We start from the raw sequence: 22,486 nt of genomic DNA on the forward strand, positions 1-22,486 counted from the left end.
AGTAATTTATAGATTATCAAATAATGTAGTGAAGTAAAAAAGCCTCAGAATTGTAGTGCAGTAAAAGTATAAAGTAGCAGAACGTGGAATACTCAAGTAAAGTAAGGACCTCAAAACCTGAACTAAGTTACTTTCCACCACTGTTCATATGTAGTAGGTTATGCTTTTTCGTGGCACTAATGGCAATAAGGGTCCCATCTTTGGGTCCCAGTCATAGGCATGGACAGTATATAGGTCATAGGTCCTAGTGCCTGGTTTCCTGTTTGAGACGTCATTACTCGCCTACATTACCCACAACTCCTTGCTGCGCCGTGTGGATGTTACGTAATGTAGTTTCAAAGGTTGTGTACATTTTTCGGACTACACGTCTGAGGAACATAATGTGACAGTAAATTCAGACAGTTAACCGCTTTACAAGCTTCAGCCTGAGAGAAGAAACTCAAAAGGTAAGAAGCACTTCCTATATCTTTTGGAATAACAGACTGTTTTCCACCGAGTTAATCTTAACCGGCCACGATGTAGCTAGATCAACAATTCGAGTGCTTTTTGTTGTTAGGTGACCACGGTGCATGGGTGACAGAAATCGTAAAATTATTTAGCGGCCACCACAACTAAAGGCTACATTTTAGATGGTTGCTAGAAAAAATGAAACTATTGCTTTAACAGACTAGGCTAAACGCCTAAAGAACATATTTTTGTAGGAACATTTTGAACCACCCTGTTTTTTATTAGGCTAACTTAACGTTACTGTTTAAGTATCATAAACACTGTTTGGCCTTACTTTATGTTTTAATTGTTCTAACGTCAAAGTACCCGATTTTAAAGGGACACTCCTGTGTGTTAGCAAAGTTTACCTCTGTATTACAACACTTTTTTTTTATAACATATTTTTTTATGTACCATTTTCAAAAGCATGCTATTGAGTTTTAGGCTTGTGGATATACATTTCTATCATTACTTTGATCCATTCATTTCTTTACCTCGTGGAAATCAATAACACTCTAGAGCTTTGTAATTCATCAAAGTGAACATCAAGTCTGCATCAGTTGTCCTCATAGTAACATTATTGTTGCTTGGCACTGCACTTTAAATGCAAATTTAAAAAATCTTGCACTACGTTAGGCTACGGAGTCTGCTAACAGATTTTCACATTTTACAGATTTTAATAAAAAGTCTGTAACAATAGATATATTAAAGTTTCTAAAACATAACATCATTGTTTGCAGAATGATTAGCTGTAGCTGTAATGTAGTCTCCCATTGCCAGACCTGTGTCAGCGTTGGAGTATGGTCTGGCTACACCGCCTATCTATTCTGGGATAGGGAAAAAAAAAACGCTTGCCTGTTTGTCCAATCACAACCGTCTTGGGTAGCGCTAAGCCCCGATAGCGGAGATAGCGAGAAGGGAGGGACGCGCTGGATATCAGGCTTTATCCCAGAAATGTACATCCGTTGGTTGAGCCAGACTAGCTATAATGTAAAGTATAAGAGATTTGTAGTAAATGGGCTAAAACATGCAAAACCACTCGTATGGTCCTTTAATTTTTTTTCTTATTTATCCCTCTTTTGTTCTTTCATTTCCCCCTGCTCTCTCCCTCGTCACCTCATTACTGTATCATGTGTGTGTTTTGCGCTAAGTGTTCAGGTCATACTGTTTCTCCCTTTTGTCCAAAAGATAAGAGCTTATATCTAATCAGTATTATTTCTTTCCCCCTCCAGTGTATTATTATGAGTTCCTGATGTCTGTCTGTTGACTCCTCACTATGAGTGGTGCTGCGCTGGCTGTTGTGGTTGTAGTTGTTTTCCTCTTGGCCCTCTACCTCCTCCAGCGCTATGGAGACTTGCGGAGGCAGCAGCGGATGGTCCTGTTGGGAACGCTGCTGTCCTGGTACCTCTGCTTCCTCATCGTCTTCATCCTGCCACTCGACGTCAGCACGGTATGAAACCATTGCAGCAGTTTAAAGTGCGTGTCAACATGAGGTCTTTTGCCTTAGTAACCATAGTTGTTTGGATTTTATCAGGATAACAACAGGATCAACGGGATGAGAGTTTGTTTGTGTTTCTGAGAATAATCTGTGTGTCAGTGAGATTGAGCTCTGTGTGTTTATTTATCTCTCCTCCGTGTGTTTCCTGTACCTTTTTGTAATGTGATGAATAGGCTTCTTCATGGAGTGTATTTGCCTCACTTTGTAAACTCTGCTCCTCTTAGACCATCTACAAGCAGTGTATTCTTGACAATGCAAACCACCCTGCTCCTGTAACTCAAGCAAGACACACTAATCAGACAAACAGCAGATCCTCTGTTTATCCAACTGTCAGGTAAATAAGAATAACGTTTGATTTTTTCAGCAAATAATGTAATCCTTCAGATTGTGTTCCAAGACCAACCAACATGATGCAGAATGTATATTCTTTTGTCTAAGTAAAAGTATGAAAACAAATATTATTTAGTCATTGCATGTCAATTCAAAAGTTATCAACATCCAAGATGCATGAGTTTGGACAGTTTTAACCTAAAGTTGAGTTGATTTTCCATTGGTTGAAATCACAGAAACTAATCTTTCTTTCATAGCATTACATTTAGTCTCAGCAGCATGTAGTATTATACCCTCCTCTTTGTACTGCTTTGTAAGTTTAATGTTGTCAAACTTTGTAGCTTGAATAATTAATGACACCACATCAAAAGCCGTGGAAAGAATAACTGATAATAGTCCAGCTGTGGTCATGTTCTTTGCAGTAGAGTGTCTTGTCATGAAAGTGTTTCTTTAGACCATAGATTTTGAACTTTCAAACTGGGTAGGAAAACATTTTCAAGGGTTTCCGCTTCTAAAAACAAGATATATGTATATATGGTATTGACTTAAATGTCTGATAGTTCTGCTTCCCCCCCAATATAATAAAATGGAAAGAAATCCCAATTATTTACTTGTGCTCACGGCATTGAAAAATTACATTTATAAAATTGTCTTTTCATAAACAGTACCCCATTTGATCTGGGTCTGCTCCATTTTTAGTGATTCTACTTCATATTGGAGAGTATTTTTTCAGATAAATGCATTAAAACTAAGCGTAGGATTTTAACATGTCTGACTTTGGTGACACTGAGTGTTAGTATTCAAAAAAGACAGTGGTAGACTGCTATGCACATCACACAGTTCAAAGTGTGTTCTTGCAACTGTGCCACTGTATGTTACAGTCTACCAAAGGTTTGTGAGGAACCATGGAGTTATATCCCAGATGGCATCCTACCAGTGTTGTGGAGAGTTGTATACTGGACATCCCAGTTTCTTACCTGGTAAGATACTCACACACTCTGTCACTTACTCTAACTGCTGTATGTTCCACCTTTTTTAATGAACATAATTGTGTTTTGTTATATTTACTCTTGTGTGTGTGTGTGTGTGTGTGTGTGTGTGTGTGTGTGTGTGTGTGTGTGTGTGTGTGTGTGTGTGTGTGTGTGTGTGTGTGTGTGTGTGTGTGTGTGTGTGTGTGTGTGTGTGTGTGTGTGTGTGTGTGTGTGTGTGTGTGTGTGTGTGTGTGTGTGTGTGTGTGTGTGGGGAATAAACAGGCTGTTGTTGCCCTTCATGCAGTCTTATTCACGATCAGGATCTTTCTCTAGAGTTGGAAAGATTAAGACAGCTCTCATTGAAAATGCTATTTATTATGGCACCTACCTCCTTATCTTCATCTCTCTGCTCGTGTACGTGGCTGCTCACCCACAGTGGCAACTCACATGGTAAGTCAAATGTACCTCAATTCAGGAAGCATTGGATGACTTGTGGAGTAACTTTTTGTTATGTTTTTGAAGCTGGTATTATGTCAGCAGATTTATCTGTTAAACTTGTGCAGGAGAGAGCTCCAGACCATCGGCATTACAGCCGCCAACACTTGGGGCCTCTTCCTTCTGGTGCTGTTGCTAGGCTATGGCCTGGTGGAGATCCCACGTTCTTATTGGCTCTCATCTTCCCACGGTTACCTGCTGGCCAAGACCTACTTCAAGGCAGCAAAAATGGCTACTGAGAAGGCATCGGCTGAGGAGAACCTAGCAGATGTTATGGAGGTGACATATTATATACAATTCTGTGCTGTAAGATTATTACGAAAATAGATTCCAGCAGGTGCTAAATCTGAAAATGTTCAGGGAATATTTCAACAGACTGCATATAAAAAAAAAAAAATCCAAACTTTTTTCCTTACTTTAACCAAAAAAATATTTCTCATAATCAGGAGGTGGCAGGCGTCCATGAATCCGTTAAGTACAACCACTGTCTCAGGAAGTGTGTGGACACTATTATTACAAAGGTAAGAAATACCTGAGGCTATTTGTTCATTAGATTAAATTCAGTTAAGTTTTTTTCATGAGTAAGTCCAAAGTTTTTATGTTGCATTTACAGTTTTTTACAGTCAGGCTCTATGGGACAATCTTCATCTGAGTATCATCTCATTTCAGTGTCCCACTGAGTACCAAGAGGAGATGGGAAGAAATGTGGAAAGCTCTTGTGGTGAACATAATGCCCTTCCCACCAAAAGAGGCCTGAATAAGCTTCATAAAAAAGTTATTATTATTTGTAACATTCTACTGTGGTTTTAAAGGATATAATGCAAAAATATGACAGTGTATGTGTGTATACTATTTTTTGTGTGCGTGTGTCAGGTAATCTCTGCAGTGCAGAGACACGGTCAGACTCAGGTACAGTGGTCCATCTTGTTAGACCAGGCCTTTCATCTAGAAGATGTAGCTGAAAGCCAGAGCAGCCCGGTCCGACACTTCAACCACAGCTTCCCCTCAGTACGCCACCACAGCTGGATCTATCGCTTCATCTACACTCCTACTGTGGGTGAGTTCAGTCAGTACCAACATCTCAAATTTACAGATGGAAAGTAAGTACAGTTACTCAACTACTTCATTTAGGTACAAAATGAAGGTACTTCTGATAGTATTTCCATTTTGTGAGTTTTACTTCACTACATTTCAGAGAAAATCTTTGTTCTTTACTGGACTTTTAATATGTCCTGTTGGTGTTACTTTCACCCCTTTTGAAATATATTTCTACAACTGATCAAACTTCTCAGTTGTGACTGACACAGTGGTTCCTTTTTAACCTGAATGTTGCTATGTTTGTATTCCAGTCATTCTGGTCTTCTATTAAGTATGAATAGATAATGCCCTTAACTATCTGTTTAAAGAGATAGGTGTACACTATTCTCTGATGACCAAAGGTTAAAATCAATGTCTTTTTCAACTAGCAGATTTCATCTTCAAGCAGCCAATTCCAATGCCCAAGCTACTCCTAGAATTACAAAGTCGTTTTTTAAAGGTCCAATGTGTAGGAATTTCTCCCATCTAGCGTTGAGATCATATATCGCAATCAACTCTCTCGCACCACGCAGTTCAAAGTACGTATTACAGCTACGGTAGCCTTTATGCTTCAAAAAGCCGGTCTCTTGCTCTTTTCAATATCTGGGTGGTGATGGCGCAGTGGATAAGACACATTCCTTTGGTGTGGGAGATCTGGGTTCAATTCCCACTGCGATACATCAATCAATGTGTCCCTGAGCAAGACATTTAACCCATAGTTACTCCAGAGGTGTGTGGCCTCTGACATATGTAGCAGTTGTAAGTGGCTTTGGATAAAAGCGCCAGCTAAATGACATGTAATGTAATGACATTTGGATTTTGAATATGTGTGGTCCTCCATGTTTACTTCTTCAAACTTGCCTGGGCCGGGAAGCTACGATACCCATTAGCAGCACCTGTGAGTTTATCATGTGACAGCGAAAATGCGAAAGGCGGAGCAGTATGTCCTTTATGTCCTTTACCGGCTAACGTATTTCAAGATGGCGCATGAATATGGAGCGTCTACCCCAGTTCATGCAAATGCAAATGTAAAATTTCAAGCCAAAAGGAATACTTGGAATTGATGGTGGTGGTAAATATTCATAAAAAAAGGACAAGTTTGTGAACGGGCAACACAGATTTTGATAATGAACAACTAAACATGTTACACACTGGACCTTTAAGAAAAGAGTTTTCTCACATTGTATGACCCTTATTCTGTAAGACCTTTGGTGATTTGTTTTTGCATATTTTATTCTTTTCAGTAATTAAATAATGGCTTTCTAATGGCCGTGTGTGTGTGTGTGTGTGTGTGTGTGTGTGTGTGTGTGTGTGTGTGTGTGTGTGTGTGTGTGTGTGTGTGTGTGTGTGTGTGTGTGTGTGTGTGTGTGTGTGTGTGTGTGTGTGTGTGTCAGAGTGGTACTGGGAGTGTGTGTTCAGACAGGGTTTCTACAGGCTGCTGGCAGTTCTCCTGTGTCTACTCTCAGCAACAGTTGTTTGGTCCGAGTGCACCTTCTTCAGCACACACCCTGTCCTCTCCCTCTTCGCTGTCTTTGTTCAGATGGCGGAAAAACAACACAACTACATTTGTATCGAGGTGGGCACATATTGAGTGATGCACACACACAACAAACATGAGCTTCATTAAGCGAGAACACACTCAACAAAAACACACAGCGCCCACAGTCTGCAGAAAAAGTTTTGACATGTATATTCTTAACAATATTTAATCCATCCAACACTATATTGAACTAGCTAATCTGCCCTCTCTCTGTACTTGTTTTGTTTCTCTCCACCAGATGGCGTGCTTTGTCAGTATCCTCTTCCTGTGTGTCTGTGTCTACTCCACAGTATTCAGGATACGAGTTTTCAACTACTATTACCTGGTGCCACATCACCAGACTGATGCTTACAGCCTGCAGTTCAGCGGCATGTATGTTACTCATGAAAGTCATAATACAAGAGATGTATTTCACATAATAGGTGTAACAGGCATTCTGGAACATAGTTGTTAGTTTGGTCAAAACATCAGCTCAAACTCTAGCACCTTTTACAGTAAACAGAATTATAGGGCACAATTTCAATAGAGGATCACAGTCTGCTCTTTTCACATTTGGTTGAACTTCTGCATTATGATATTGGGTTGCTTCTTTTTGTTTTCTTTGCCTCTCAGGTTGTTTTGTCGTCTGACCCCTCCTTTATGCCTCAACTTTCTGGGCCTGATTCACATGGACTCTGCCATCTCACACCAGGACCGAATACAGACATCCTACACCTCTGTGGGTCCTGCACAAACCAACACATACACAGATAGTCTTACTAACAAAGACATATAATGCACCCTCATTCAAGTGCATGTTTGTCGAAATGTCAAATTGTCTTTGCATGCAAACCAAATGGAATTGATGCAATGTCCCTCTTTCTTTCCCTCTGTCAGATCATGGGTTCTATGCATGTGCTATATTTCATATCTGATGGGTTCTACATCTACTATCCCATGCTGGTATTGCTACTCTGCTTTGCCACTTTTTACAGGTAAGCCAATTACCACTAACAGCTAAACACTATTTTTATCAATTTGATATAAATAGTGTAGTTGTAGATATATATATTAGCTTATTACAGATATATTGGTTTCAGTGTATATGTGTATATATGTAGACCGATAAGTAACATTCCATACTTACCGTTTGTCCATTAGAGAGCACTGACTTAGTATGTATCTTGGTCACAATTCTTTAAATAAACACATCTAAAGGGACCCATATCAAGATTGTTTGTTTATGTTTTTAAAATGTACTATTGGCCAGTTATATCATAACTTTTAAATATTATGGTACAGTATCAGTCGGGCTACAATGTTTATATTATGATAATATAAATGGGGAAATAACTTCATTTAGCTGTGTGCCTAATGCATTCTCATGCCTATGTTGAGTTAATAATTATACAAATGTACAACACTATTTTGTCATTATGTGCATTAAGTAGGATTATAAAGGGAAATGACACTGAAAGTGAGTGTGTGGACTACCTCTCTTTTCCCTTTCTATACTGTTTTTTTGTCCTGCATCTGTAATTAACTGGGGTGGATGTGTACACAATCCACCTCTTCAAGTACAATTGGGATTCCACTCATGTATGAGTTTGCCTATACTGTCCATGTAATCCCCCTCTAATATGATCAATGTGATCAACTGATATGATATAGCTTGTTGGATAACCGATCAATACTGAACAGTAAGTCTGTGGGGAATGAATCTGCTTGGAGAAACACGTCTTTTTTTATGCAGCACATTGTAATTGTGTGTTTGGGTTTGTAGCCTGGGCTCTCGCTGTTTGAACCTCCTCGGCTTTCATCAGTACATCACTGACGATCACTTGACCTCTGACCTGGTGGATGAAGGCAGGGAACTCATCAGAAGAGGTAGTTTCATTACAAATTCAATCATTCACGATTTCTGATGTATCTGCTCAAAGGTGCAGTATTTGTTTTGACTCTTTTGATTAACTTTACAAAAATAAGCCACATTATCGCAGACCTGATTATTTATTTCTTCCTGTCTTGTCTCTAAACTTAATTGATAGTTATTAGATCAAACAGGTTATTTCACTGGTTAATTATTTAAATGTTCCTATTCATTTATTTTACCTCAGTTTACATTAAGTTGTTGTATTTGTATCTGAAAGTCGTCATTATTTGTTGACTCAATTCAATTCAATTTTATTTATAGTATCAAATCATAACAGAGTTATCTCGAGACACTTTACAGATAGAGTAGGTCTAGACCACACTCTATAATTTACAAAGCCCCAACAATTACAGTAATTCCCTCAAGAGCAAGCATTGCGACATGGCTATTGCGACAGTGGCAAGGAAAAACTCCCTTTTAGGAAGAAACCTCGGCAGACCCAGACTCTTGGTAGGCGGTGTCTGACGGGGCCGGTTGGGGGTGTGAAGGCGATAATAGTCGCATTGAAAATAGTGGAACAGTGACTTTGAAGGTAGTCGTTGTAGTTCATGTCACAGCAGGACGTTGCGGGATGAAACGTGGCGCTGCAGAGCACGGGTGGGTGTAGCAGACGCAGCAGGACACGGCCGGGCGTTGAAGGGAAGAGAAGAAACATAAGGACTCCGGGGAGTAAACTCCCCAGAGCTAGGTTAGTAACAAGCAGTTCTGGGACAGGATGCATACAAAAGGAAACAATTGAAAACATTGATGAGAGGCTGTACTGGCCTGCCCCCCTCTACTCACACTATATTATTGATTATATGATCAATAAATCTGATGACTATGAAGAGAAGCAGGTGGGCCGGGTTAGGCAGACGCTGCAACTCCTCACTCCACCATAGACCCATATCTAACCTAACTATAAGCTTTATCAAAGAGGAGAGTTTTCAGTTTACTCTTAAATGAGGCGATGGTGTCTGCCCCCCGAACCCAGACTGGAAGCTGGTTCCACAGGAAAGGAGCCTGGTAGCTGAATGCTCTGGCTCCCATTCTACTTTTGGAGACTAGGAACCACAAGTAACTCTGCATTCTGGGAGCGGGGTGCTCTAGTGGGACAATAAGGTACTAAGAGCTGTTCTAGATAGGATGGTGCTTGACCATTTAGGGCTTTGTAGGTCAGGAGAAGGACTTTAAAGTCAATCCTGAATTTTACAGGAAGCCAATGCAGAGAAGCTAAAACAGGAGAAATATGATCTCTTTTCTTAGTTCTCGTCAGAACACGTGCTGCAGCATTCTGGATCAGCTGGAAAGTCTTAAGGGACTTATTTGAGCAACCTGACAGTAGAGAGTTACAATAGTCCAGCCTGGAAGTAACAAATGGCCATTTCAGCATCGTTTTGAGACAGGATATTCCTAATTTTGGCAATGTTACAAAGATGAAAAAAGGCTGTTCTCGATGATTGTTTTAGATGGGCGTTAAAGGATATATCCTGATCAAAAATAACTCCTAGATTTCTGATTCTCTGTACTCACTGTGACTCACTGTACTTTTAGTTAAACAAATTGCACATGCTTTTATACAATATTGACTACAATTTGTTCTTTTGTAGAAAGAAGACTAAAACAGAAGGCTGAGGATGGAGAAAATCGAAGATGGGTTAGAAATGTTTATTCTATCAAATCCTTTATCTTACAATTTTCTAAGAAGCCAAGAAACTCAATTTGTTGGATCACTGGTTCTACTAGTTTGTGTTAAGTGTATCTAGGTATTTATGTGCCTCTTTTGTTTTCTCTTTCAGGCCTGGAGGGAGCGGTATGGAGTCCAAGGGGCAACTGGGCGGACCAGAGCTGGTTACATTCAGCTGAAGGATAACCAGAACAGCCCTGTCACAGAGATCAACAATAGTGGTAGGGATCAAAGAAGACTATTATAACCATGGAACAATATTTTTTTGTGTTGCTCTCAGCTATGAAAACTAATATGACAAGACGTTTACAACAGGGTCTCAGTAGACCGCTTGATTTCATATGTCATGCTTGTTTGTATTAGAGTTTGTTCATTACCACTAGACTCTCGCTTATATCCATCAAGAGGTCTGCCTGCTTACAGGACACACTAAAAACAGAGCTCTCTGTTATTCTCAGTTATCCCATTCATCAGAAGAGATGAGGAGGAGGAGGAGCAGAGATGCTTACTGCAAGATAATTCCAGTGATGAACGTTCACCAAACAGAAGGTATGCTTTTTTTTTGTTTTGTTTTTTTGCAAAATGAATTGAACATGGGTGTTTAATAGGCTGAATAAGAATAAAACAGGCTTCATTATTCTATAAATATAATATATATATATATACTCTCTCTCTTTGTCTGACACTGTAGATCCACAGGAGGACGTTACCGGTCTCTGTCACCTTCTCGGACAGGCATATTTGACGATGTTCGATAGACAAAAGACATGGAGTGAGAACAAAAAAAAGCTAGTACATTCTGGAATTGGGAAAAAAGGACTAAAGACTTCTTGATGGAAGTCTTAATGCAAAGAAGTAGGAAGTAAAGAGGAAGATCATGTATCTGAGACATGGACATACAATCACTAACAATCATTATTATCTGAAAGAGAATACTGTGATTAACCTGTTTGTGCACAGCCAAACCCTTTTTGATGTATTTTTGATATTGCTTTTCAAACAATATTGATTTATATAAGTGTAGATTGATGGATGAAAGACATGAATGACACAGTTATGCACCTGCAGTCATTTAGGATAACTGCACATGATACACGAGGAAATGTATTGCTGTCTGAATATTTCACCATAAGAGTTGACACATTTTATGTTTTAATTAAACATCTGTGAAAACATTGAAACAAAAACAAGTCAAAGATATCAACAGCGTAATGTATTTCTTGTTGGATATTTTGTGCTCGGAAAGAAATGACTTGTTTGTATGTAATGTAGTCTACAAATACCTATTATTTTCTGTGTGTATATTTTGTCTTTATGTTTGGTTAGGTGTGTCTACCATGATAATGCAATTAAATATAAGTTAACCCATTTATGCAATCTTCATTAGATCATGAGTGACTTAAATGTGATGCCCCACCATCTTCAGTTTTTGCATTATTACTTGATTTTTATATCATAAAAAGTAGTTGGGACAAATTTCTCAAAAGCTAGTATAAATAACAAATAACATTCATCTTCAGGTAAGACTAAATAAGTAAAACTGTTTTTTTTGTATTTAAATCCATCCTTTTTTGACAAGTATTTAACATAAATTACTTAACATTATTTGTTTTACGTTTTGATAATGTCTGGTTTGATTCTGTTAATAATAATATTCCTTAGTGATTTGACAAGTCGAACAATCAAAATATCGATTGCAGCAGCAATCTTTTGCTATAGAAACCACTCTTACAGAAGCACTTTTTACTGGAAATGTATGGAATTAAATGTATTTTTTAGTTATTTCAGTGAAATGATGGTCTACCCAAAACACCGTTTTTTTCCTACAGCAGGCAGAGGCAGTTAGTAGGCTGCCGCTGTATGTTTATTTCTGCTGTCAAGTTGTGCATTTTAACAATGGGGTTGACTTCCTTTCAGAGCCAGCCTCAAGTGGCCACTCGATGAACTGCAGTTTTTGCATGGGCTTCATTTTTCAGCACGGCTTGTTGTCTTGCAGAGGACACTGCTGTTTGTATGTGTGGTAATAATGGATACGAGCTAACTGCCTAGCGGTAATGCGCTGGTAATTGCCGGAGAAACGCGGCCAGATTGTCGAATATATCACCAAGTATCAATCCATATACTGGGCTCCACGTTTATTCCTGTTTTGTGTCTCTAGCGGGTAAGTTTAGTAGCTCACGTTAACTGAAAGATTGGCTGCTAGCGTTAACGTTAGCTAGCTAACGTCAACTGTTAACGTTAGCCTAAAGCTATAACGCTAGCTATTTAATCGCTGTGGAGATATTGTTTGTGTGTGTGTTTATGTTTTATATCAATGGGTCTGACAATGCAAGACTAACCTAAAGCTAAAGGCAACTGGGGATAAGCTATGTTGCTAACTACGCAAGCGTTATCCTGCAAAGTAGAGTGGCAACGCTAACATTAATTGCTTTGAGCATTGACTCAAAATAGTAAGACTTGTCACATTACGCTTAGCTAGTTCATTAACTTTATTTCTAGGGTTGGCTGTTACATTTTTTGAAAAAAATATATACTGCAACAGGGCTTGACATTAACTTTTTGAGGCACTTGTCCTTCGGACAAGTACATTTACGTTTCACTTGTCCATGCATAAAAGTCACTTGTCCGGGTAAAGATTCATCATTTTATAAAAAAAATTGTGTTTTGCTAATGCAGAATTTGAACAAACCATTGAAAGCATCCAAACACTATCAACATTAATACAATTTTTTTGGAACAGTAGAAACAAACGTGCCCCAACAATAGATTTCCCCTTCAACAAGAAAAAAGGATCTCCAGACTCCATAATACAAAGTAATATGTTGCACGCCGGTGTGCAGAAGTTAATATATTGAGATTCTAATTCAATATTTTAAAGTTTGTCATTACTTTCAGATTCCTAGTCAATATTCTAAGTTACTTAGTCAATATATTGAGATACTAAGTCGATACTTTGAGATATTGAGTCAATATATTGAGATTGTAAGTCAATATTTTAAATGTTCTTATTGGTTTGAGATTCTTTGTCAATATAGTGAGATATTAAGTCAATATATTGAGATACTAAGTCAATATTTTGAGATAAGTCAATATATTTAGATACTAAGTCAATATTTTGAGATAAATCAATATATTGAGATACTGAACAATATAGTGAGATATTAAGTCAATATTGAGATACTAAGTCAATATTTTGAGATAAATTAATATATTGAGATACTAAGCCAATATATTGAGATTCTAAGTCAATATTTGACATTTTCTCATTACTTTGAGATTCGTAGTTTATATTCTGAGATACTAAATCAATATTTTGACCAGAGGTAGTGGTGACTTTAACTTATACTATATCTAAAATAATTTTGTAGACATAACAATGGAATTTGCCACTAAATGTTGGTGTTAACTTTTTTTTTTTATACAATTTCACAAATTTCTACCTGGCAGAGGCTGATTTACCAAAAGGATCCTTTTAAAAAAGGTGTAGCTACTTTACAGTTTATAAGTTATTTGATATTTAATATGCATATTTTTTTTATTATTTTTGTTCAAAAAGGACAAAAAATGACATTATAGAACGGCTTGTTTATTGCTAAGGAAAAATTAAATGATTTATTAAAAATGTAACAACAATAACTTATAAAAATAACTTATTTCACCAGTAAGTTCCTGTTAAACGACAAAAACAACCACTGGATAGGAAAAAGGGTATTTTACAACAACTTTGAATGCAGCACGACGCTGGCGGGGCGAATTTCAAGTGAACGCAACATCTGTATTTTTCCGACAACAGCGTCATATGTTCCTCTCCAGTGAAATTGCAGACACAGTTTTACACAGTTTAGCTTTCAGCATTTTAACTGTTTACTCCAGCTGCTAGCTAACGATAGGCTAACGTTACTTGCTGTTGAGTGTAGTGTTAACTAGCGTAACATGCGGCGATGTTTAGGTTGCCTCTAACGTCCGTTTTCGGAGCATCCGAGAGAAGCGCACCGGGTCTCTCCTTTTCTGTCAACGATGTGACGAGGAGGTAACGTTAAGGCGGAGTTAGTTAGCAAGCTAACGTTAGCTAACTAACATCGGCAGGTTCACCGTGCTTTCATGCTGCATTGCTTAGAGAGAACGATCTGAACAGCGGGCTGGGTCTAACGTTAGCGGTCCGCTGACCGGGATTGCGGGGGAAAGAAATTATCCTTTCAAATCGGTAACATAGACGTAATGAGTGGGACATGACGTGAACTAAAATGGCATTTTAGTTTTTTTGAGTTTTAACTTGTCCCATTTCTCTTCCACTTGCCCTACAAAAAATCCACTTGTCCCGGACAAGCGGACAAGCCTTAAGGTCAAGCCCTGATACCTCTGCGTTGTTGTAGTAGGCAGTGCTATTCTTCTCCTGGACATCTTCTCCTCTGGCTGTGAAGAAGGTCAGAGGGTAGAAGTCCTTATGGGAAGGCTGACAAATTTCAAATAGTAGATGCAATTCTGGGCTCAAAGACAGAAAGGACTTGTTTAACATGCAATTATACAGTTAATAGAAAGTGTGCTGAGTCTGACCATGGCTGTTGTTTGTGTGTGTCTAGTTTGTAGACAGCTATGGGTGGGCTGGGAAATGGGCGTCGTGGAGGAAGATCTCCCCCTCTAATGATTGCCGCTCTAATTGCCTGTATTCTGGTTCTGGGCTTCAACTACTGGGTGTCAAGCTCCCGCAACCTGGAGCTACAGGTACGTTGATCTATGAATTTCTGTGAATTTCTAACCACAGTGGACAGTGCAAATATTAACTTAAAAATTGCTGTAAAACCTTAACTTCCCTTCTGCAGAAGTTTGATTGGCGTCATCAGTTCCTTATTTGGTCTTCAGTTTTTTCAGGGTTTCGGATGTGGGAAGGTCTTTTTGTCGGTTATGTTATTTCCTTTTACAACTTTTCAAAACACTAGTCACTATGAGCAACTACTTTAACCCATGTCCTTGCATATTTGTATTGTGAAATAGGAATATACTTAAAGGCCCAAACATTTCTGCTGTTTTGTAGAAGCCTTTGCACCATTGTTGCTGATCTTTTTTTACTGTGTATAAGTGGCATGAAGAAGAAACTCCCAAAACACAGCCACTGTGCTTTATATTTTGTTATTATAATCAGAGTTTCTGTAAATACCCAGTGTTTTTTTTTTCCAATGCTTACTCGCCCAGTCAGGTTGTTGCTGTTATTACCTGTGTCATTACCCTTTGTCTTTGTGTGTGTGATGCAGACTAAGATGTATGAGTTGGAGGGCCAGGTGCGACGTGGAGCAGCAGAGCGAGGAGTAGTGGAGCTGAAGAAGAATGAGTTCCAGGAGGAGATCCTGAGACAGAAGGAGCAGATCAGCCACATAGAAAGCCTCTACAAGAGACAACTCGAAGGATCTCAGAACACCTGCAGCCAAGAGAAGGTGCGCGCGTACTCCTATGGGGGTTAAATGATGTCAAAATGAAACCAACAAATCAACATTAGTCTATAAACTATTGCCACAGAGGAATTTGGGGTCCTGGATTCACTCACTGTTGAGGTTCACACTAAACTCACACAGGATCAAAGGAAAAATACAAACTGTAAAGCTACTGTTAATATTAACTTTCAGTGTTTTTGCTTCTAGGGGACACTGCAGCAAAACATTTCCTCCAGTACCAAAACCATACAGGAACTCAAAGGTAACTGTTAATCTCTATTTGCATTACGTTAGAACCCAACAGAGCTCTGTAGAAAAATGAGATAGTTCAGTTCTTATGTGTCTCTTAATATCTTGTGTGTGTCTGTACTGTAGGTCATTTAAATCAGCTAAATGATGACCTGGGGAAGCTTCAGAAGGAGCTGCAGAGTTGCCAAGGCAACATCAAAACCCTTAACAACAAACTCACTTATGACATGTAAGAAAAAGATTCCTTTAATTAATTATATTCATACAGGTTTGTTTAAAAGTAGATCAAGATGCATCTTCATTTATGTTAATTGCAACCCTCTTAATATGAATAAATGACAATAACCACAACTCATCAGCATTATTAATTCTGTGTGTGTGCACATGTGTAGGACCCATTGTCACTCCCAGGTCCTTTCCCAGAAGGAGTTGTGTGATGAGAGAGTGGCCGCTGCTAAACTGGAAGTTCAGAAGAAAATGGAGAAGCTCATCTCTCCTTCAGGTGTCTCCTCACAGGTAATTTGGCTTTTCTGTTTGACAGTGAACCATGTGTAAGGATGTAAACCATGTTTACAAGGGTGGCATCTAGAGTCCTTCCACAGATCCAGGATTGGGATCAGGGCAGAGGGTTAGGGCCACTCAAGCCATTTTGTAAATTGATAAATATTGGACACATAAACCCAGATCCACTTCTGCAGTGGTCATAAACGCTCCATTGTGCTCTGTTAATGCCGTAGAAGTAAGATTTTATTTTTATGATTAAAACTCTCAAAATGCTCCTCAACGAACACCTTTGCATTTCTTTGTAATACAAAAAAACAGCAACTCATCAGGCTTGGTGATGTTCTAACCTGGCTTTTTGACACCCACAATTAGTCATTTTTCTGAGTCTGTTCAAAATCATTCTCTGTAGCCTGTTTACATGACATTTACAAGTGTGGAAATGGAGTTGATGTTGCACCTGTTTATGTAACATACTCAAAAGGAAAGGACTGGCCCACACTTACAGTAGATGCAGGGCCAGGGTTTCAGATTTTCTGGTCCCCAAGTGTATATAGTAAAATGCTATTGACTGGCTTTGACGTTTCTTACTTTTGCAATCACTGTCCTCCTATTGATGACGTAAAGAAGTAGTTTATGATGATGTTTACTCCTCAGCAGGAAAATGCAGTGGATGGAGCAGCAAAAGAGGACGGACCAGTCATGACTGGGGTTGATGCAGTTAAAACAGCAACTGTTGTAAGCCACACACCAAGCCTCTCTCAGCCCAAAGGAAATTTTCCACCTGAACTACTGACCAATGAGATCATCGTGGACAAAGGTAACAAACATGGATGTCCTGTGGCTCAATCTACTTAACTGAAAAGCATGCAATGAGAATAATATTTATGTATGTACATACTGTACATCCAATGCATGTTGTGTATCTCTGCATATCTTGTTGTGTTATGTCTTGTTATGTAGACTCATGTAGATTTGCAATAACATATATAACAATATAATATAATAATGCTATAAAAAAGCAGTATGCAGAAACTCAGTGTGGCATATAATGATGGCATGAGGCTGCTGCTTAAAATGCCACGCTGGAGCAGTGCAAGCCAAATGTTTGTAAGTGTTGATGTATCCACCTGTCCTGCTGTACTCAGGAATCTCATGTACAGATGTATGTGTAGACTAACTGAGTCATTCAACAGCATAATTGCAACACTAGTGAACCCTGCAATGAGTGCGGTTAGGTTCACTTTGAGATTGTGGAACTGTTGGCGTTTTAGTTTATATGCTAATTTCTGAACACTCTTGTTGTGTATTGTGGAACTATAACTGTTGTAGTCATTTTTTATTGTATGTGTTTTGTCTTGTATTTGTCTGTCTTTTGCTATGTTTTGTATTGTGCTATGGAACCTTTTTTGTGTTCTGAATAGAGTAAAGTAAGTAAGTAATAAGTGTACACTCTCACATTGCACTTGCTTCCTGCCTTGTTGTTTACCAGGTCCTCATACCCCAGTGGACCTGTCTCCAGAGAAGGATCTCTCCAAAGTAGAGTCCCAGGCTGTTCCCTCAGCTGCTGCAGTTAAGCAGGACACTTTGCTACCACCAGAGGGAGCTGTCAATACACAGGAGGGTGAGGCAGAGACCAGCGAACCTTTGAAGAATAACCTGACTGAGGATAAAGATGTGGAGGTGATGGATGCTCATGAAGAGGGCACTCAGACAGAAGGTAGAAGGCATGGTTCATTGAAAGCAGTGAACTAGTTTGTTATTCCTATCCAGGCATTCTCAGTGAAGAGGTGCAATTTTAATAAAATGAACAACAATTTGGTCATGTCTCCAGGGGCAGACCTTGGGATGGAAGGCATGCTGATTGGCCGGGTGACGGAAGATGAGACTCCTCTTGGTCAGAAACGTGAGGAGCCGGAAGAATATGACGCAGACGAGCAAGTCGTGGGTGGATTCGATTTGGCGAAACAGCAGCAGAGTAAACTGGCTGAAAATATAGGTGTGTCTCTTAGAAAATAAAACTGAAAAGGTGCATGTGTGTGTTTAGAGAAGGAGAGAGCATGAGAGAAGAAGTACAGCCTCAGTTTCCACTTTTGGGTTTATCTAAGTGCAGTTGGCCATTTGAAGGCCAGAGCTTAGGGGATTTGTGTGTGTGCTTCGTGGTAAAAACCACATTGTACCTTCTGATAGACAAGGACATGGAGGAGGAGCTGGCTGACTATAATGGAGATGATGAGAACGAAGGCGAGTTTGAAGCAGACAAACAAGCTGAGCTTGCTCAAATCTGAGGTATACACTGAAACCCACACCAATGTTTTCCTCACTGACAGCCTCACTTTCTTGTTCTTCATGTCATCAACTCAACATGTCACACATTGTAATTGCTAAAAATCACTTCAAGGTTTTAGCGCAGACATTTGTTCAGTGAAGTAGCAAGCTGATCTCCGAGATTGGTCATTGTTTATTTATTGGAAGCAGATTGACAACACCTTTTTCCTTGGAACACATTGTTTTAATTCCATTTATATTTTCCTCATGAAAGGTTAAGCAGCTTTTTAGATCTTTTACCAGTTAAATATATGCCTGCTATAGGCACTGTGCAGCTATATTAATAGAAAATATAAACACAGGTATGCTTGTGTTATTAAATAATTTAACATTTTTCTTGCAGGACTCTAGTCGGAGAAGGAGCCTGCACACGACCTAAGGAAGCAGCGCCCCTTATACACCTCTGCACAACAATGCTATACAGGTTAATGAAGCCCTCCGAACAGTGAATACAAATCAAACCCAGATGGAAATCTCTCTAAAGGTGCTGACAAACCAAGGATATCGTCTGTGGCCCTAGTTTTTGCGGTATGCCACACACCGTCGCTACTCTGCGACCCTCGTCTGCTTTTTTTTTCAGACAAGGGTTGGAATCTATCTGATTGGCTATTCAGCTTAAGCAAATCAGTGCACGAGAATCAAAAAAGTAGTGAGGAAAGCAAGCAAATGACTGTCGAGAGGGCACGCACAGAAGGTCTTTATCTCATCTGAGCAATCCAACACATGATGGGGCTTTCAAAACTGGCCAAAATTTATGTTCAAATGTTCCTTATAGAAAAACAACATTGTTTTGAACTATTGGAATATCTATTTTTGCACATTATGTCCATAATAATAATAATGTCCTATACTGTAAAACATAGACCGTAGACCTCTCTTCCTCTCTCTCTGCACCGTGGTGCTAGACTGAGAACTGCGTTCCCTAGCAAGCAAGCTAGCTAACTACCCAGCTGACCGGCCGGCCACAAAGTTTGTAAAATGTAACATCTTAATGTTTCATTCACACACTCTTGTCACAGCGTAGGAAAGCACATTGCTATCGTCAGATGAGTGACAACTTTGTTCAGCTCATTTTCAGTAACCTGTGTAGCGTGAAGGCGTGTTGGGTGGAATTAGCAAGCGGGCTGATCAGTCCCTCCACTTCCCCACTGCGGGGAGACTTTGTTGCAGAGGGAACGGAAGACAGCCCGGGAGATGGACAAGTTAGTTAACCATCTGCCGGTGTCTGCTGTCATTCCAGAGGTGAGTAAAGCAGAGGCTCTGTGCTGCCGCTGGCTGATTTTGGCAAATTTGGCTGTTTTGCTATATGTATCATAGCAAGGGTTTTTATATCCGGTTCCCCTTCCTGAATGATGAGTAGGTTACCGGTACCTGCTGGCATGAAGAGTTATATCCTCTCACGCAGGTGCAGAACATAAGTGCTAGTTGACCGTTGACTGTAGTCTTTGCGGTGTGTTCAAGTGTAACTTTTTGGCCAAGACGCAACGCGAGAAAACGTGAGGCGACGCCAGAGTCGGCCTTCGTCGCCACTAGTTCTTTGCCATCTGCTTGGTGTGTCAGCACCTTTTTTAGAAAGACTTGTTACGTTTTCTGTATTTAGAGTAAAAATATTTACGACTTCATGTTCAACTCCCAATAATTCTGAAAGCGCCACAGAAAAAAATATATGCTGAAATATGCAAATGTAAGCCCAACATGGTTTCTGATCACATGCATTTAACTGTACACATAAAACACCCAAGGAAGCTTTCATGGTGGTGACTGTGCTTACATTCATTTCCGTATATTTAGTCTCAAGACTTGAAACCAGCTTGAAAGATTTAACATCTCAACAGCCCTGGAAAGCAGTGGATTTTGATGACGTGATTAGATGTGTTGTTTATGTTCACTCCATGACGACTGTAACTTAAATGATGAAACATAAGTGATAATTTGTAGACCCTTATAGGGTTATGAGGTGTGAAATGCTGTAGTAAGTGTTAATGGTCTAAGTGATCCTGATGACAGAACTGTGCAGCACAGGTTCAACAGCATCTTAAACAACGCCTTAAGTTCCTCCTGTACACAGTCTCTCATAGAAAGGATGCTGACTTTGAGTCAATGTCCAGGACATTTCACTTTTGCATTTTCTCTACATAATGTCTGTCAGTGAACGCAAAAAAGAGGCTTTTCATGACTGAATCAAATTAAATAAATGTGCTGAGATTCTTGCTGCTAAATCCAATTGTGCCATTTGGATGCTGTACCCAGTCAAACAGGAAAATGAAAACATTGGCTTCTTTTGATTCCCGTGTAGCCAAAAGTGCTGTAAACAAGTATGGTTGACTTAATGACATGGCACAAAACAAACAAACTTTGTCAGGTATTTAACATACATTATATTAGCTGTAACTGGACATTTTTCATCAATGAGCATTTCTACGTCACTTTGTTGAATTGCGTTTGCATTTTAGTGGCAGCGGGGCTTTCATTCTCAGCTATATTTCAGACCAAAAAGTGTCACAAGGTTGAATCTGTACTGTTCTCAACATTTAGGATCAGTAAGACAGAAAATATTTTAAAACGCCAGGAAAGTTAGTAGTGGTATTAGTAGATCAACAGTCTTACTTTATTTGCCTTATTGATTCTATGTACACCAGTTTTCCCCCTACGCTCTGTTGTTGACACAGTGGAGGTTGGATGTAGAGCCGGGTACATGTGTACTGATTCTGGACCTTTTACTTTGTGGATACTGCCTCTGGTCTGCTGAAGTGATGGATTGTATAATTTGCGGAGAGGACATAGACTTGAAACCGGAACGCTGTGTTGTGCTGGGCTCCCGCAATCTAGCAGATGTGAAGTACTCAGTTGTGCTAAAATGTATTCGTCCATTCAACTTAAAGCTGCACTAGACTGGAAAACGCAAACTAATATTAGATACAGAAATAACAAAATGTTGGTCAAATTTTGTGGCGGGATCTTTTGTTGCCTTGTGTTTTATACAGGACAGATGAATTTAATTTATTTTCCAGGTACTTTATTTATAAGTAATAACTTTGACTAAATACCCACAGTTACTCATTATGTTGCAGTTTTATTGCCATAATTTCCATAATGCTTTTAACAACAGTCAATTCCTGAATCATATTTTCAATTCGTCAACCCCACTGCCTCATGCCTGAAGCTGCTCAATTGCTTACATGTCCATCATCACAATTGGTGTGTGTGTGTGTATATATATATATATATATATATATATATATATATATATATATATATATATATATATATATATATATATATATATATATATATATATATATATATGAATTAATGAATGAATGAATGAATGAATGAATGCCTGGCATATATTACAAATCAAGGTCCTGACCAACGTGCTGAATTTGAGCAAAATGTCTCTACAATGATAAAATGCACAAGGTTTATAGTTTAAGTATTTTGAATTAATGACTAACATTAGCTTCAATGAAGATGCATATACAGAATATATATACATGGAACATTGTTGACTGCTTGAACCCCATGAACAAAAACCCTTATCTTAACATCATACAGCAGTTATTAGAACTTTATCATGCTTATTTTTAGTAGACTATTACTATCATTACATTTTTGACATTAGCTTCCCACCAACAAGTAAGAAAGATAGTATAGTATAGTACAGTCTTTTATATGTGTTTTCTTGTAAAATAAGTGTGTTATTTGCTGTTTTGGAAACTTTGAGAACTTGGCTGTGATTTAAAAACGTGTTTGTTATATTGGACACGATAAAGACTAATATACTGGGAACAACATTTAGTTTATCTGTGTTTTAAGCCCCCAACGTCTCCTTCCAGGCAGCGCTTTGTGGAAGGCACTAGGATTAGGCAATGGTTAGGGTTAGATGCCTTGAAGTCAACGGTCGCAGCGCTGCCTGGAAGGAGACGTTGGAGGCTTAAAACGCCATCGAGCCAACATTTCAGTGCAAAGTCAGATAAACCGGTAACTTTTCCATCTAAGAACACAAA

General features: G+C 39.0%; 2 protein-coding genes across 4 annotated transcripts; both read left to right on the forward strand.

Moving 5' to 3' along the window:
* Nucleotides 1–298: 298 nt before the first annotated feature.
* On the forward strand, nucleotides 299–11,356 carry LOC114555704 (LMBR1 domain-containing protein 2-B). The gene is made up of 18 exons (XM_028578298.1): nucleotides 299–446; nucleotides 1,719–1,936; nucleotides 2,209–2,318; nucleotides 3,196–3,294; nucleotides 3,568–3,735; nucleotides 3,849–4,059; nucleotides 4,227–4,301; nucleotides 4,450–4,554; nucleotides 4,654–4,837; nucleotides 6,252–6,433; nucleotides 6,636–6,769; nucleotides 7,010–7,115; nucleotides 7,274–7,371; nucleotides 8,160–8,263; nucleotides 9,899–9,945; nucleotides 10,088–10,196; nucleotides 10,434–10,524; nucleotides 10,667–11,356. The coding sequence occupies exons 2-18, from the start codon at nucleotides 1,763–1,765 to the stop codon at nucleotides 10,731–10,733; spliced, it is 2,064 nt and encodes a 687-aa protein (XP_028434099.1). The 5' UTR covers nucleotides 299–446; nucleotides 1,719–1,762; the 3' UTR covers nucleotides 10,734–11,356.
* Nucleotides 11,357–11,865: 509 nt separating this feature from the next.
* golm1 (golgi membrane protein 1) lies at nucleotides 11,866–21,712 on the forward strand. Of its 3 annotated transcripts, none has more exons than XM_028579085.1 (11): nucleotides 11,866–12,136; nucleotides 14,556–14,697; nucleotides 15,225–15,404; nucleotides 15,609–15,663; nucleotides 15,777–15,879; nucleotides 16,043–16,166; nucleotides 16,812–16,971; nucleotides 17,644–17,871; nucleotides 17,986–18,150; nucleotides 18,342–18,440; nucleotides 18,823–21,712. In XM_028579085.1, exons 2-10 carry the CDS (start codon nucleotides 14,569–14,571, stop codon nucleotides 18,437–18,439), a joined length of 1,242 nt encoding a protein of 413 aa, XP_028434886.1. In that variant the 5' UTR covers nucleotides 11,866–12,136; nucleotides 14,556–14,568; the 3' UTR covers nucleotide 18,440; nucleotides 18,823–21,712. The 3 variants fall into 3 exon arrangements, with proteins under 3 accessions (XP_028434886.1, XP_028434884.1, XP_028434885.1); XM_028579083.1 differs by having other exon boundaries at nucleotides 11,867–12,136; nucleotides 16,809–16,971; XM_028579084.1 differs by lacking the exon at nucleotides 11,866–12,136 and adding an exon at nucleotides 14,274–14,399 and having other exon boundaries at nucleotides 16,809–16,971.
* The last annotated feature ends 774 nt before the right edge of the window (nucleotides 21,713–22,486 follow it).

Source organism: Perca flavescens, chromosome 5 (assembly GCF_004354835.1).
Source record: "Perca flavescens isolate YP-PL-M2 chromosome 5, PFLA_1.0, whole genome shotgun sequence".
In the NCBI taxonomy this organism is placed as follows: domain Eukaryota; kingdom Metazoa; phylum Chordata; class Actinopteri; order Perciformes; family Percidae; genus Perca; species Perca flavescens.